This window comes from Lepidochelys kempii, chromosome 8, assembly GCF_965140265.1.
Source record: "Lepidochelys kempii isolate rLepKem1 chromosome 8, rLepKem1.hap2, whole genome shotgun sequence".
In the NCBI taxonomy this organism is placed as follows: Eukaryota; Metazoa; Chordata; order Testudines; family Cheloniidae; genus Lepidochelys; species Lepidochelys kempii.
The window spans coordinates 75,218,085-75,233,559 of NC_133263.1; the positions used below are offsets into that span (position 1 = coordinate 75,218,085).

General features: G+C 39.1%; 1 protein-coding gene across 1 annotated transcript in view; it reads right to left on the reverse strand.

Moving 5' to 3' along the window:
- Positions 1–876: 876 nt before the first annotated feature.
- The window catches only part of BRDT (bromodomain testis associated), a 42,029-nt gene continuing 27,430 nt past the window's right edge, over positions 877–15,475 (reverse strand). Inside the window, exons 14-19 of the mRNA XM_073358225.1 lie at positions 15,145–15,257; positions 13,300–13,423; positions 8,398–8,462; positions 4,738–4,943; positions 3,237–3,417; positions 877–966 (exon numbers count right to left, since the gene is read on the reverse strand). Of these exons, the coding sequence (XP_073214326.1) occupies positions 901–966; positions 3,237–3,417; positions 4,738–4,943; positions 8,398–8,462; positions 13,300–13,423; positions 15,145–15,257 (755 nt within the window). The 3' untranslated portion in view covers positions 877–900. The remainder of the gene's footprint in view (positions 967–3,236; positions 3,418–4,737; positions 4,944–8,397; positions 8,463–13,299; positions 13,424–15,144; positions 15,258–15,475) is intronic.

The window sequence follows — 15,475 nt, forward strand, 5'->3', positions numbered from 1 at the left end:
ATGAATTTCTTTGCATACAAAATATGAATGATTAGGTAAGCACTCTAGCTTGCCTGCTCTTTCAAGCAATCTCTGCTATAAAATACATGAACAAAACAGTTAACATTTTTAACGAAGTAGAGGCAGGTTAAGTGGACAGAATTTGGCAAATGAAAGTGTAAGTCAAGTACAGAAAATGAAAACGTTCCACAAATGGAGTTCTTTAAATACAAATTATTTCCAGATAGTATATATGGTCATTACAAGGTCTTTGCACAGTCCAGTTTTTATTAAATAGCACATTTATGTATTAATTAAAAAAGTGATATCTTCACTATTTAATCAAAATAAAACACTTCTGAAGACAAAGTTGTTATGGTTTGGATAACTTCTCCAAAAGTATTATTTAACACCACATGTAAATGCAGTGTATATAACCAGAAACAGCCAGTGAAAACAAGAAAATAAATCAGCTCTGGGCAGTATATTTTAAAAAAAGCTTCTGGAATGGTTGTGAAAGATAATTGCTTTTAAAAGTTCTAAATTAAAAAACAGGGAGAGATTCCAAAAAAATCTCTACAATGTATTTTGATAAGTAAAATGTATATGCAATCAAACATGACCGTGCTCAACTAGCTAGCAACAAGTAGATTTGACAGATTATAAATGCAAGCAACAAAAATACCCTGTGATGTGTTGTGTGTCAATGCATAATTTTAATATTTAACAGTGCTATGCAAATTAAACATACTACAGCAGTTTACAGCTCTTCAAAGTGGTCTAAACAATATACTGTTGAGATAAATAAATAGCACACATGTATTTAGCACTTGTATCAAGTTTATTGTACCATTGCATTTAGTACAATGTCACTCAGGGACTGTGGCCAGGTTGCAACTTTTTCTAGTGTCCAAAATTCCACTAAAGATTTTCTTCGAAAGTTGCCATTATGTCACTCTGCAGGTTCATGTCAATGGTACCAGTCATCTATGGGAAAATGAATTAACAGGTTTCATAATTGAGTTATCACAGACAAAAGGAATACCATAATAAGTGACAGCACACCTATTGCTGGTTTATAGTGGCATCCACAATGGTAGCACTAGGCACTGTCCAGACTGCATTAAAAGGAACTTAAATTTAAAAAAAATTAAAGTAACATGTCCACTTCCTTTTCTCATCATTGCAGGTGGACTTCAATATGTATCAAAAACATTCTGTTTTTAAAGTTGGCCTAAATCCTGTGGTTGTGACATCAACCACTTCATGGTATCAGGTTGCAAGACTTTTAAAGGATTTGATAGTTGGAAGTGAATTGAAAAGGCAAGCACTTCTGATTAGAAAGACATTTCTGTAACCAATGGTGATGGGAGAGAAAGATAAGATGGTTATTTACCTACTCTAATAGGACTAGAGGGAATTTCTCTTTTTTAAAATTGATCTGCAATACTAACATTAAGTCCAAAACACACATAATAAAGGAGCACAGATGGACAATATACAAGACTTCTTTCTGCTCTGAGATATTCAGAGACCAGAATTCTTGTAACCTTAATTTTGCTGTCTTTTAATATTCTGATCTGATGAGCACTGTAGGTCATATACACACACACACACACACCCCTTGGGTGGTGAGAATGTTTTGTTTTTGTAGGGTTGTTCTGCTGCACAATCATTGATGTTACTATGTCTGCTTTTGTGCGTATGTCCTCGAAGAGTCTGACAGCTGTCAACATTTGAAAGTTTCAGATTAAGGTAGGGTATGAATTTAAAGTGCAATACCTATTCCAGAGTAGTTTACCCTGTGGACACACTAATTTACTTCAGATTAACCTAAACTGGAAAAGCACACTCTTATTCCAGAATTAGAATGTCTACCCAGGAAAATATTCTGGAACAGGTATGGTGGAATACCTATTCCACAATAGCCAATCTGGTAACTCTGGGGGAGCCTAGAGTCGCAGATGCCAAAGCCCTGATCCAAAGTCCATTGTAGTCTATGGGAGTCTTTCCGTCAACTTCTGTGGGCTTTGGAGCAGGCTCTAAAAGACAGGTGATTGTAGTGACATTTACACTTTCTAAAAAAGATTAGGTTACACCAATTTACCCAAAACTTTACTGAAATATCGATGAAATGCCAAATTTAGACAAAAGCATTTTGCAGATTGAGGAGTCCGCTCTGGTTTAGCCAAATTACATTTTTTATATGGAAGAGATTTTTCCAAATCATTGGGTTAAAGACTGAGAAGTAATATATTCTGACAATCAGACTTACATCACGTAAGGAAGATACATGCTCCAGTTTTGAAAGAAACTTGGCAAACAAACTACTTAAATTGTAAATTGATGTTGTGCTTGTGAAGAGTTTCAGATAGATCTGATAACTGTTTATGAAGGACGTTCTTTGGAACAGGAACTTCGCATGGGCAGCAGCAGCAGCATAAGCTTCCCTACATGACTTCCAGGGTGACTCAATGTATTCTGAGTGACCTTCTCCAGGGGAAAGAGCCTTTCAGCCTCCATACCCAGCAGAGGCCAAATTCTAAATGAAACTGACAGAGGTGCCAATTTAGCACTGACAAATATCCTAATCAATCACATTTATTGTTCCATGATAATTTACTCTTAGAAGTTCTCCCTTAAGGGTATCCCAGAGGAAAAGGAATTTGAGTTCTTGGATCAACTACAGTCAGTTTAGTTTAGGATGCAAAAGAACAATAGGTAGAGATTCACGCACTTGTTCTGGGCCCTGTATGACACCATAAAAGCCCCTTAACCAGCTAGGGAAGAATTTCCCACCTTGCATTACCTACACTAGCCCCCTTCATTAATCCTGGGGAAAAGGAGGCAAGCTGGGGGTTGGAAGAGAATCCCCACAGCACACAATACTATGAGGATTTCATGCTGCTGTGGGCAGCAGAGTAACCTATAGGCATCCCTGATATATACCACCAGTTCCTGGAGCAGCCCAAAATTGGAAAGGCACAAAAATGACTTAAGCCACCTTTGATCCTTGCACCTCCCTTTCCCCATTACTCTGTCTTTCTGAGTTGTGCCTCCTGGAGGTGTAGCACGGAATCTTAAGCCTCAGATTTTACTTACTGGGATGGGTCCTCAGCTATTTTAAATCAATATAATTCCATTGTCTTCAAGTGAATCTACAATGATTTATGCCACCTGAGGATCTATTCCACCTTATTTTGTGCTCAACTGAAAGTAAAGCAAAGTTAATAGTTGAAAAAAGTTCCATGACTTACCGCTTCTTTCCGCCTGCGCTCTTGCTCCATTTTTCTAGCCAGGTTACGGTCTTTGAAAAGACCTTTCTGGATATTTTGTTGAATCCATGGTGGTTGTTGCTGTTCGTTGTTTGGCCTCTCTTTTTGTGGCTCTTCGTGGGCTTTCATTCCAGTGGATTCCAGTTCTGCTCCTTCATGGAGCCTTAAAAAGTAAAATAAAATGTCCGATTCTTTTGTTTACTCAGCATTATTTCTGTAGCGTTAACGTGTCAACTGAACAAAAGCATCTGTTAGTAGCTTAATCAGCACTTACCTAGTACACAATACTTTAAATGTGGTCCAACAATATGTATTGCACATGTTCATTAATTATATAAAGCTTTTCCCCAAATATAAGCATTATGTGGCAATATTTCTGTTTTTAAATGGGTAGCAATGGGAAAAGAACCATTGACACTCCCCACCACAAACCTATATGGGGATTGTATATTTCTTCTAGATGAACTAAGTTTTGTGAATAAAGAATATGAAGTGGGGATTTTTTTACCTGCGAGTCAGGTAAGGGAAATGTCAGAAGCCAGTCTAGACTCATGGCTTCTGTCCTGTTCCTCTTTGACTAGCTAATCTGATAGAAGTTTTTTCTATCAAGTGACCCCCTGCTGCCTAAAATAGGGCAAGCCCCCCCAATGACTTATTCCAGTGATGCCTCTCTTCCACTACTGGAAGTGAGGGGCATGGCATGGGGCAGAGAGCAGTCTCATCCAGTCAGTGGCTTGTCATTGGAGGACTTGCAGAGCTGGAGAGAGGCATTTTTGAGAGGCATGGCAGGGAATGAAGAGGGACTGTCAGCCCATGAATTATAGAGGCTTGCCAACAGCACTGTCAGCTCTGACAGTTGTCTAGATTTGACAGTGCACTGCCTTCCTGTTAAGATGGATGCAATGCACTGGTGCAGATTCAGTGGAGAGGCAAGGCCAAACCCCTACACATTTTAGGAATAGAATTTTGTTATAACTCTGCCACAGGTGATTCTGTTACAGCAGTGTTAAGTGCAAAAATGCACTTATCTTGAATTTAAAGCAGATTAGCTAGTCTTTATTAACTCCATGTATGGATCTTCATATTTCAGAATAAAAACACATCCTCAGAGTGCTACTCAGAAATAGCTATTCCAGAATATCTCCCAATATAGATGAATCCTAAATTGCTTATGACTGATTCTTTTATGGCTACTGGTACAGTTGCTCATTACACATCCTTAAATAATTGTATTATCAGCTGATCAAACAGACTGATGAGTCACACTCTCATGGACAAGCCAACATTGCATATTTCAAAGGAGTCATGTGGTACTTTATGAATAAACCAGTAAGGAATCAGTTTAAGTATATTTTTAAATATAAATTAATTTAATAAATTCCATACAGCCATCCAAGAATCCAGTTGACAGGTAGTTGATATAAATAAAAGTAGACATGCGAAATTGGGTCATTTTTCCACTCAACTATAAGGAATTACAAACCTCTCTTTTTCTTGAGAGGGGGTTTTCCCTTTCCTCTTGGCTTGTTCCAGTTGTCTCCTTAACTCTTGTGCTCGTTCAGTTTCTTCCTTTTCTAGTGCTGCTTTCCTGAACTGTTTGAAGTTCTCCGGAGATGCCTTTATGGGAACTGGAAGTGCCATATTTTTACATAAACTTATCCAAGAGTCTGCATTCTTGATTCTGATGTCCTGCAATTTAAGAAGTGATTGTAATTCACATAATAGTTTGTGGTATTAAACTGCATTTTTTTGTAAATAAGTCACTTAGTTCTTACTATACTCACAAATCACTTCGTTTTCACTGGACATACTTTCACTCATAAGATACAAACACATGATAACCCTTTCAGTGCAGTTTTCCAGTAGGAATGTTTTATTAGATATAAGCTTTCAAAAATTTTGTTGTAGATATTTTAAGTGTACTTTCTCAAATAATGCCACTCTATAGAAAAATGGATCAGCAGCAATAGACATATCTGTTAAATATCTTCCCCAGATCCTCACTATTAGGACATATGCATCAGATTTTTTTAGACCCCCAGAAAAGATGCATTCAGGACTGCTTCACTCTCTTGCTCTCACTCTCTCTCTCACACACAGTACATTGTGTGTCCTCCTGCATAACTCCCATCTCAGTTCTATGGAAGCTCCTATGAGGCCTGCAGTTATATATATATATATAAAGGGGAAATAGTTGGATGCATGTGGATCAGAGTGAGATACCCTAGTTCTTTGTAGGGGGATTTCCTTTGTAAAGTCAATACACAATATTGGGTTAATAAACAATACTCCGAGAAGTTTTCATGAAAATCTGTTATTTTCTTTGACTTATTACATATCTGCCCTGGGATCTGAATCCAAATATTAATAGTTTAAGAAAATGTAAGCTGCTGGAACAATGGAAATTTATTAAGGTCTAGTCCACAGACTCTACACTACCACGCTACATCAGCACAGTTGCACTGATGCAGCTGTGCTGCTGTAGCATGTCTGGTGAAGACATGCTATGCTGACGAGGGAGCGCTATCCCATTGGCATAATTACTCCACCTCAGTGATAGGTGGAAGCTATGTCACTGGGAGAACGTCTCCCGCCAACATAGTGCGGTGTAGACACTGCTTTAAGTAGATGCAACTTATGTCCCTTAGGGGTGGCTTTTTCTCACCCCTGAGCAACGCAAGTTACATCAACTTAAGCAGTAGCATAGACAAGCCCTATATTAATACTTAAGAGCTGAGCGTGTTGACAGGAATTCTAGAAGCATTTCAATTTACCAGGCTTACACACAACTCTACAGCATCTAGGGGCCATGAGGCCCACAGCTTATGGGGGCAACTAAAACTGGCACTTCTATAAACATCATCAAGTGTCAACTTTTCCTGCAGCAGCAAGTTAGCAGGAACTGGAAGATCCCCTCTCCCTGCCATTTTCTAAAAGTAAGCCAGTGCAGTTCAGGCATACCAAGAAGAACCTTCTTGTGAACCCCTCCCAAAATCCTCAAGCTGGTCCCATGCATAGTGGTGGGATCATGATCAGTTTTATTTTTTTTCAGTGGTGTAGAAGTGTGACAGATTCTTTCCTAGTCTCACATGTAAGTTTGAACTCCAGCACTACTCTTAGAGGCATTTACTCAAGTATTGTTATGACTTGGGTATTGTGTAATATGGAGGAGAGGTATGCTAGTATTAAAAAAACCTACACCCTGAAAAGAGTCAAACCACATTAGTTAACATAGTACAGGTGCGCACATTTTGAATTTTGAGTCCTTTGTTTTGGTATGTTAACTTTTTTATGATGTGAAATCAGAAATATAGGGCTGGAGAGGCCCACAAGAAGTCATCTAGTCCCCCCTCGCCCCCACATTGAGGCAGGGTTAAGTATACCTAGACCATCCTTGAATGGTATTTGTCTAAGCTGTTCTTAGACATCTCCAGTCACTGTGATTCCATAACTTCCCTAGGTAACGTGTTCCAGTGTTTAACTATCCCTTATAGTTATTTCCTAATTTCCAACTTAAATCTCCCTTGGTGTAAACTTGATTACTATTTCTCTTACCCTTGGTGGATATGGAGAACAAAATTGGTCACCAACCTCTTTATAACAACTCTTAATGTATATGAAGACTTATATCCCCCCCTCAGCTTTCTCTTCTCTAAATATGTCCAATTCTTTTAAATTTTCTTCATAGTTCACATTTCCTAAACCTCTTATTTTTGTTGCTATCCTCTGGTGTATGTGTGTGTCTGTCTCTCTCTCTCCCCCAGAATTTGTCCACACCTAAAGTGTGGTGTCCAAAATTGGCCAGCGTACTCCATCTAAGGCCTCACCAATGCCAAATAGAATGGAACAATTACCTTCTTATCAGACTCTTGTTAAATACTCCCCTAAAAATGACATTTGCTTTATTTACAACAGCATTACACTGTTGACTTGTACTCAATGTGTGATCCACTATAACCCCCAGATCCTTTTCTGCAGTCCTGCTGCCTAGCCACTTATTTCCCATTATATATTTGGGCATTTGCACTATTCTTTGCTGAATTTAGTATTATTGACTTCAGACTAGTTATCTATCTAGATGATTTAGAATTCTAATCCTCTCCTCCAAAGTGCTTGCAACATCTCCCAGCTTCATGTCATCTGAAAATTTTGTGGAGCATACTTGCTTCCATTGTCCAAGTCATTAATGAAAATATTTACTAGTATCTGACCCATAACAGACCACCACTTGTACATTCTCCCATTTTGAAAGCAGTCCATTAATAACTACTCTGAGTGCAGTCTTTCAACCAGTTGTGCACCACTTTATAGTAATTTCATCTAGACTATATTTCTTTAGATTGCTTATGAGAACATCAGGTGGGACTGTGGTAACAGCCTTACTAGAGTCCAAATAGATCATATCTACTTCTTCTCGCCTACCCCACTAGGCCAGTTACCCTGTCAAAGAAGGAAATTAGATGGCTTTGACATGATTTATTCTTGACAAATCTCTTTTTGATAGTTACTCATCACCCAGTTATGCTCTAGGTTTGAATAAATTGTTTAATTGTTGCAGTATCTTTCTGGATATTGCAATTAGGATGACTGGTGTCTAATTCCCCAGGTCCTCCTTTTCCACCTTTTTGAAGTTAGGTACGGTTTGTCCTTCTCCAGTTCTCTGGGACCTCCCCTGTCCTCCATGAGTTCTCAGATAATTGTAACAGTTCTGAGACCGCTTTGGCTAGTTTCTTGAGTACTCGAGTCTAGGGTGAATTTCATCCAACCCTGCTGACTTGAATACATCTAAATATGTTTTTCCCCCCCTATTTAGGCCTGAGAGCCCTCCACTTTGTTGTGAATATTAATTGTGTTGAGCATCTGGTCACAGTAGAGCATGACATAAAACAGCATAAACCAATAGAAAAAAAAATGGTCACATAGGACATGGAATAGAAATATGTGCTTGAATCTTTGGCAGATGGATTTCAATAGCTCCCAAGATCTGTGAGACAATGAACGCATAAGCCATAGAAGTCACTTGAGAAGATCCTGAGATAAGGTGCTACTGCTTTATAATAAACTTTAAAGATCTTCAAATAAGATATGCAAAAATGGTTTCCTCGAGTCTTAAGAGGGACATCCAAAAAGACAATATTCCTACCTTTTTAGGAAGAATTTGAAGTGTAGGATCTAGTGTGTTTTTATCATCAGTGCTGTCAGAATGACCTGTTGGAACAATAGAATGAGCTTTATGAATCATGTTGACCATCCGGAAGATGCTTCTATTTCTGGAATGGAAGCCCACTGAAAAAGTCCTTTACAAGTTGGTCTCTGCTTTTATCGTTGTGGCAGAGGAGCTCCTGAATTCATCAGTCCCAACTAAGACAGAAAAAGATGCCTAAAGTGCTTTCACTTTCCTGAGTTAGAAGTTTAAATGTTTGAATAGATATGTAGGTTTTGTTCCACCTTTCATTTTGTGAAGGCTCTCTCTAGAGCTCCTACTTACCCTGTAGAAAGTTAATGTAGGCAGGACAAGAAACCTTCTTAGAAACTGCAGTGCTTTCTATTTCTAGTTACTTGACTGGTGGGGGGAAGAATCTCTACATATTACTCATCTCCTTTCCCCTCCCCCTCCAACAGAGATTGACTACCCCTTCTGTGATGTTCCTGGCTTCCCCTAGAGAGGGAGGAGTCAGTTACTTAGTAACCTCACATTCCTCATAAAAGCATTTGTCCTGCCAGTTTCCACCTTTTTAAACAAGTAGGTCAGCCAGTAAGGTCTTCTAGTCATGTAAATCCATTTCTACTTCCAGTAGCTCCAGGGTACAGAATGTTTAAGAAATAAGGTATGTGCTCCGAGTGATTATCTTATTTGTTACACTGATAGATAATTCATTCTGAAAGGCAAACTATAAATTCCATTTCAATAGCATTCATTTCAACACATATAAATGAAATTTCCTCTGTACTGTATGTACTGCAAAAGAAAAACCGCAAAGTGTCATGTGTTTTTGCATTGCGCACTTAGAGTAATATTAGAAATACCTTGACAAGTATGTGGAATTGCAGATGACTAAATCTTCCATTATTTCAGGCAAAACATACTCAATAGGAAGAATTACCACACAGTTACAGAAGTGTTATGCTGCTTTTACCATGGATATCACTGCTTTTTAGTGCTCAGAAGGGATTTCTATACCTAGATTGTTAAGTGCTTTAGGAATGGAAGCTAAAACTTTGTTTTTGACAAAGGAACTGCTTTAGACCTTGATATAGCACAAGACAGGTTTAATACTCTTGCACCTTTTTGTGACAAAACTCACCTTCATCTGCTCTGGGTAACTAAACTAGGTTTCAGTAATTCTATGTAGAATTATTCTTACTCAATGTGTAGCAGATTTGATAGCTACAAGATAAAATATTATGTAAGCAGTTACATAAGCATCCCAGACTCACAAACATGTAGAAAACATTAAGACATTAAAGTGCCTTCTGTGAAAATTTAAACTCTGGTCTTCAAATGAGATTTTTCCAAAAGCAACCTTTACAAGAATCAAACATCCCAAGTAGTCTTTAAAAAAAAAAAAAAAAAAAAAAAGTCAGAAAATGAGCATATTACTCAACTTCAAATGAGCAAGAGTTTTGGCTAGGCAAATAAAATAGGATGCTAAGTCAAGGCAGCCCTGTTGATAGGGGTCTGAGCCCCGGTATGTATCTCTGATGACCCTTGTAAATTTCTGGACCAGTTTGAACTCAAACCTGTCTGGGTAGCTTCTATGAGAACTGGAGAAAGGTCATAATCTTCATGCTTCTCCAGCATGTAGATTTACTTGGCTTTGAAGTGAACCTCCAGTTCCCCTGAATCCAATTATGTCCTTCATCACCCTGCTTTTCACCTTGCCCCCACACAAGCAGCTGGAATTGTCAAGGTGATGGGAAGCCTGGAGCATAATCTTCAGCACAAGAGGCTCTGCTGTGAAGGCCAGCACTTCATGCACAAGGAGCATTTACTCTTGGGCAGGAGAGGATTTTCTCAAAGCACACACAGAGGGCTTCGTGGAAGTCTTTCAGAAACCTGCTAGTGACCTGACTAGGTACCAAGAATTCATCTTCATCTCCACTTCAAGAGAATGAATGCAAGACTGTGAAACTCAGGCCTTCCAACAAAGCTGCCTGCCCGCAGTCAGGGACTGCAAATTGAGCTGCTGGCTCCCTGGCATTTCCTGCCTTGGCAGCAGAGGGGCTAAATCTCATTACTAATGAGCTTCATGAGTCCCAGGCTGTGAGTGCATTGAGGAGCCAGTACTTTGAGCTCACAGTGGCATGGGATGCTTCTGTAATGAGGCAGCTCCACTAGGACTTAGTACAGGACAGCCAAGTTGGCAAGAACAAGGGTGGTGCTAATACACAGTTGTGGAGCTCAGGAAAGCTATTTTCAGTATTTCTAGGAAACAGATGACCATAGAAGAATGCCTAATTAGATTTGCTTTTCTGCAAGATCTCTTGACAAGTGGTTCAGACAAGCATGCAATTCTTTTAACCAAGTTTTATCATAGAAAGTTAGGGTTGGAAGGGACCTCAGGAGGTCATCTTGTCCAACCCCCTGCTTAAAGCAGGACTAATCCCCAATTTTTGCCCCAGATCCCTAAATGGCCCTGTCAAGGATTGAACTCATAACCTGGGGCTTAGCAGGCCAATGCTCAAACCACTGAGCTATCCCTCTCCCCAACCAAGTTTTAGGTCAAATGATATCAGTAAAGATGTACATAGTAGTTCTTAGCTCTTATATAGCATCTTTCATCTGAGGATTAAGCAGCACAAAAGCTTACTGAGTAAAGTTTAAGTTCCTTTTATTATTCAAGGAAAACATTTCCCCCCAGAGTTTTAATAATGGAAAATAAATGTAATAATCTTAGTAGGAAACTCAGGTTGGGTGACTGGGAAATAGCTCCCATGCTGGTTACTCCTGCAATAGCAGGTCTGGTGCTGATGAATGAGCATTGAGCAGAGCTCTGCTCATTCATCATCTCATTTATTTTTTAAAAAACTTAAAAAAAATACATAAGCAAACTAGTGCTCGCACCGCTGTGGCTCAAAGGCTAAGCAACTCTTAATACGTCCTTGGGCAAACCTCCCAATCTTGAGATTCTTCCTGCAGCAGCCTTCTTATGTACAAGAACTCTAGCTTTATTGCCCCCGTGTTAGGGCCAGGAATAGAGCATGCCAACTCTGGTGATCTCAACAGTGAAGATGAGAGGAACCATCCCACAGCCCCTCCACTTGGCCAAGTGGAAACTGTAGGAGTGGTGAGTAAAAAGGTGCTGAAGGATTGAAGAGGACAGAACTAAGAGGGATAGAGAAGTAAGGATAAGGGGAAGATAGGCAATGAGGAAGGAAAAGATTGAAAGAAAAAAGGAAGAGCAATCCATTCAGACAAAGAAAAGATGGGAACAGGAATGGAAGGAGAGAATGAAAGACCTGTGTTTTCAAATAATATAGGTTGCTATAGCTGTACCTGTCATTTTGAAACACATTAAAGCAAGGTCCTTGCCTTGAAATTTACAGTTGAACAGTATGTGGGAAATAATTCAAAAGCAAAAAGGCATACACTCATTGTCATTGAGGATTGTGCACTGAATTATAATTCATGTAAAACCGATACCAGGTGCTGTAAAGTGGTAGGTGCTTTTTAGCATATATAAAAGTACATTACTGGTACTAAATAAGTGTTGCAATACAGAAGAGCAGGGTTAAGACTGCAATGTGAAAGCATTGTTTTGGTATAATTAAGTTAGTTAACCCTAAATTTCTAACACTATTCATTGACAATCTTCACTGCTAATTGTTAAGAGTTTGGAAATAAGTATGCTTTTCAGTTTCCATGAAGTTTTGTTTGAAATTTGTTTTATTTATGTTCAAATTAATGGGGACAGGGGGAGGAGGAGGAAGAGGAAGATAAGTTGGTCTTCACTGCATTATTAGTTTGGGGCACAACTCAGGTGATACCCTAACTCAGCTCTTGTTCACAGAAAAATTTCTAGCCTAGGGTAACTAGGGCTTTGAGTTTCTTTGAGTTTGAAGAAGCTAGCTCATCAAAGGAGGTGGGTTGGAGCTCAAAGTATTCTGAAGCTCAAGCTACTATTGCATTGGGGACTCAGTGTGAGAACTGTTAAGTCATCCCCAGCAGAAATGACTGATCTCCAGCTCAGTACCTATTTAAAAGTCTGAAGTAAGTAAAAACTTTACGTTCTAGGGACAGGTTATTCCCAGACCTCTTTACCTCCTTCAACCCTACTGCACTAATTGCTCAGTGGTTTATGGGCTACTTTTAATATATTGCCCAGGAAATATGAAGCCATCAGATCATCGTTTTTAGCAGAATCCCCTACTCAGGACTGTATTGAAGAACTTTAGAAGGGAATGAAACGCTGCAGTAGACACACTGATACCTGTAGCCCCTGCTCTCACAATAGTGATGCAAGACTGAAGCAGTATTTTATCAATTTGTTTCTACAGTAGGGAAAATTCTTTATCATCTGTTTATTTTGACAGATCTCTGCTACCCCCAAAAGCCATATGATAAAGATTAAGCCGCCTGGAGACATTCTAGGGAGTGTCAGTAGAGAATCCTTTTAAAGTTCAGCAAAAAGTTTTACTGTTACGTAACAGGGCATCAGTGGAGTGAATTTTTATCTAACTATTCTGAGCTTTCTAAATTAAGCGATTTGTCCCCGCTACTAAACTGCAGGGAAAGTTAAGCCTTTTCAAATGTAAAGTCATTGGCTTTATATAGTCTTGGTATCAGATACAACCAGAATGAGAACTGGATATCCATTTTTACTTAGCTTTATGTAAATTGTTAAGTGAATCAAACAACAAAGTGTACCCGGAAAAATAGTCACACTAATGTTTGCATGCAGTACTATTTAGATATTAACTAGTGAACAAATACTACATTCAGTATTACTTTATTTTGACCAATATAATCTGAAAGTTCACATATACATTTATTTCAAGTGTATGCCCCTGATCTCAGTTACATTTCTAATAAGACCATACATACTTTGTTCTTGATTTATGGATTTTGAGCCAGCAACTCCACCAGAAACACTGTTTTGAAGAATATTTAATTTTCCAGGTTCTTTGCCATCAGTAACTGGAATGTCCTGGAGAGATGAATTGGATGCCTAGGAGAAAATTAAGACAGTCTTCAAAATGTACTCTGATCAGTTAATATGTGCAATGTTCTATAGTATTTATCTAACAGAAAAAGGGAATTTCAGCAGTGGGTTATTTCAGTCTATACAGGCTGGACCTGCAAGGACGAAGTAGATTTAATCCATACTGTAGTCAACTAAAGTAAATTCTACGTAAGCAGGCACTTTGACTTAGTAGCAAGTACTGCTGAAAGAAAATCAAGTGGGGGACAATATGACCGTGGTCCAGATTCCCTCCTCCTGTTCCAGGAAGTTTGCACCACCTGAGTGGCGCTAAGTGGCAGAATCAAGCCTTAGCTGGCCAGCTGAGAATTCCCTCAGCATAGGGGAGTTCAGCTTGTGCAAAGTGTTTTACTGGCTCCTAAAACTGCCACCCCATGCCAGAGTAAGGGGCAGGGTGGAGCACACCTGCACTACCTTCATTCTCAGCCGAGTATGTTCCTGTAGAGGTTAAACTGGCATAAGATAAAGCAGCCCCTATGTTGGGCTGGGGCTTTCACAAATGCATCATGAGAATTAGAGAAGGTGTTACTGGCCCTCTACCACCAGGCTCAGTGCAGAAGAGGAAGAAAGCCTATCTTTGTGTAATGGAGACTCTGGGCTGGAGAGTCTAAGAACAAAATAGCACCACCGAAGAGGGACAATATATTTAGCTGTGATGCTGGGAGTTCCTTTCCTAGACCTGAAGAAGCGCTCTCTGTGGCTTGAAAGCTTGTCTTGCTCACCAACAGAAGTTGGTCCAATAAAAGATATTACCTCACCCACTTTGTGTGTCTAATATGCAGGGACCGACATGGCTAAAGCTATATTCTGTAGCATGGAAGAGGTGCATTTTAAGTCTTTGCACTGGAGAAACTTCAGAAAGTAAAAGCTATTGAAAGCTTGGGTGAATCAACTGTACCTAGACCTGTTTGGAAGCATGTTCACCTAACTATCTTCCTAGACAAGTTGGGAGAGGTTAAGCTGTGACATCAAGTCCAACTCAAAGGGAACTATAGAATTCAGCATGACAGTTGAGGGCCCCCATCCAGAGACTCCTCAAGGGTGGATTATTCACGTCCCAGGTTTTATTTATTAAATCATTCTTCCCTCAAAGCTCAAGGAATTCTCCATATTTATCTTTTAATCAAAAGATAAAATCATGTGGAGAGGGGGGAAAAAAGCCAGGCCTCACCTCATACCATCGTCACTGTACCATACAGCTGACAAGAGTTTAGTATATTTCCAGAGACGGAAGCAAAAAAGAAGAACTAATGAAGATGCTGTGATTATATTACAAGGTAATCTTTGCTTTCTGAAAGTCAGAGTGATCCTGGCAGCTTTATACTTTCAGCAACTATGTTAGAGGATATGCATTAAAGAAAGACAGTTAAGCTAGTGATTCCTTCAGCTGCAAAGCTTTTCCTTTCATATTTTGGCATAGAAAGCACAATCCAATTCCTATTAAAGGCAATTAAGTCACTATTTGATTAATGGGAATTAGATTAGCATTTCAGTGGTTCTGTATGGGTCTAATCAAACTCAGCCAACATTTCCAGGAAAACAGAAAACCTTACTCCACTGTTGTATGAATACAAGCCTGAAGTGTTGCAATACTAGGTCTACTTATTTTAAAGGACAAAAGGTTTGTTATATGAAGATACTTGAGAAATCTATTTGTAGATAAATCAGCATAAATAATGACAATTCACCTCTGTGGCAATGTGAGTAGGCTGGCTGACAAAAGGCTGGCATGTCTTTGGAATATTTTGAGGCCTTTGCTGTAGGGGTGTGGAGTGCAGTGGAGATATAACTGTGATTATACCTGAGTGGAGGGGGGAAAAATGGAAATTAAATGTGCAACTTCCCGTAATATACAGAGTCAACAAATCTGTAACCTATACTCAAAATTAGCTCAACAATATTTTAAGACACAGAATAGCCAAGTGTACATTCCAGCTAGATACCTTTTGGGACAGTCATCTATTTTTACTTAGCTTCCCAGCTGGATAATCAGCTAGCAACTCATTTAGATTTATACCA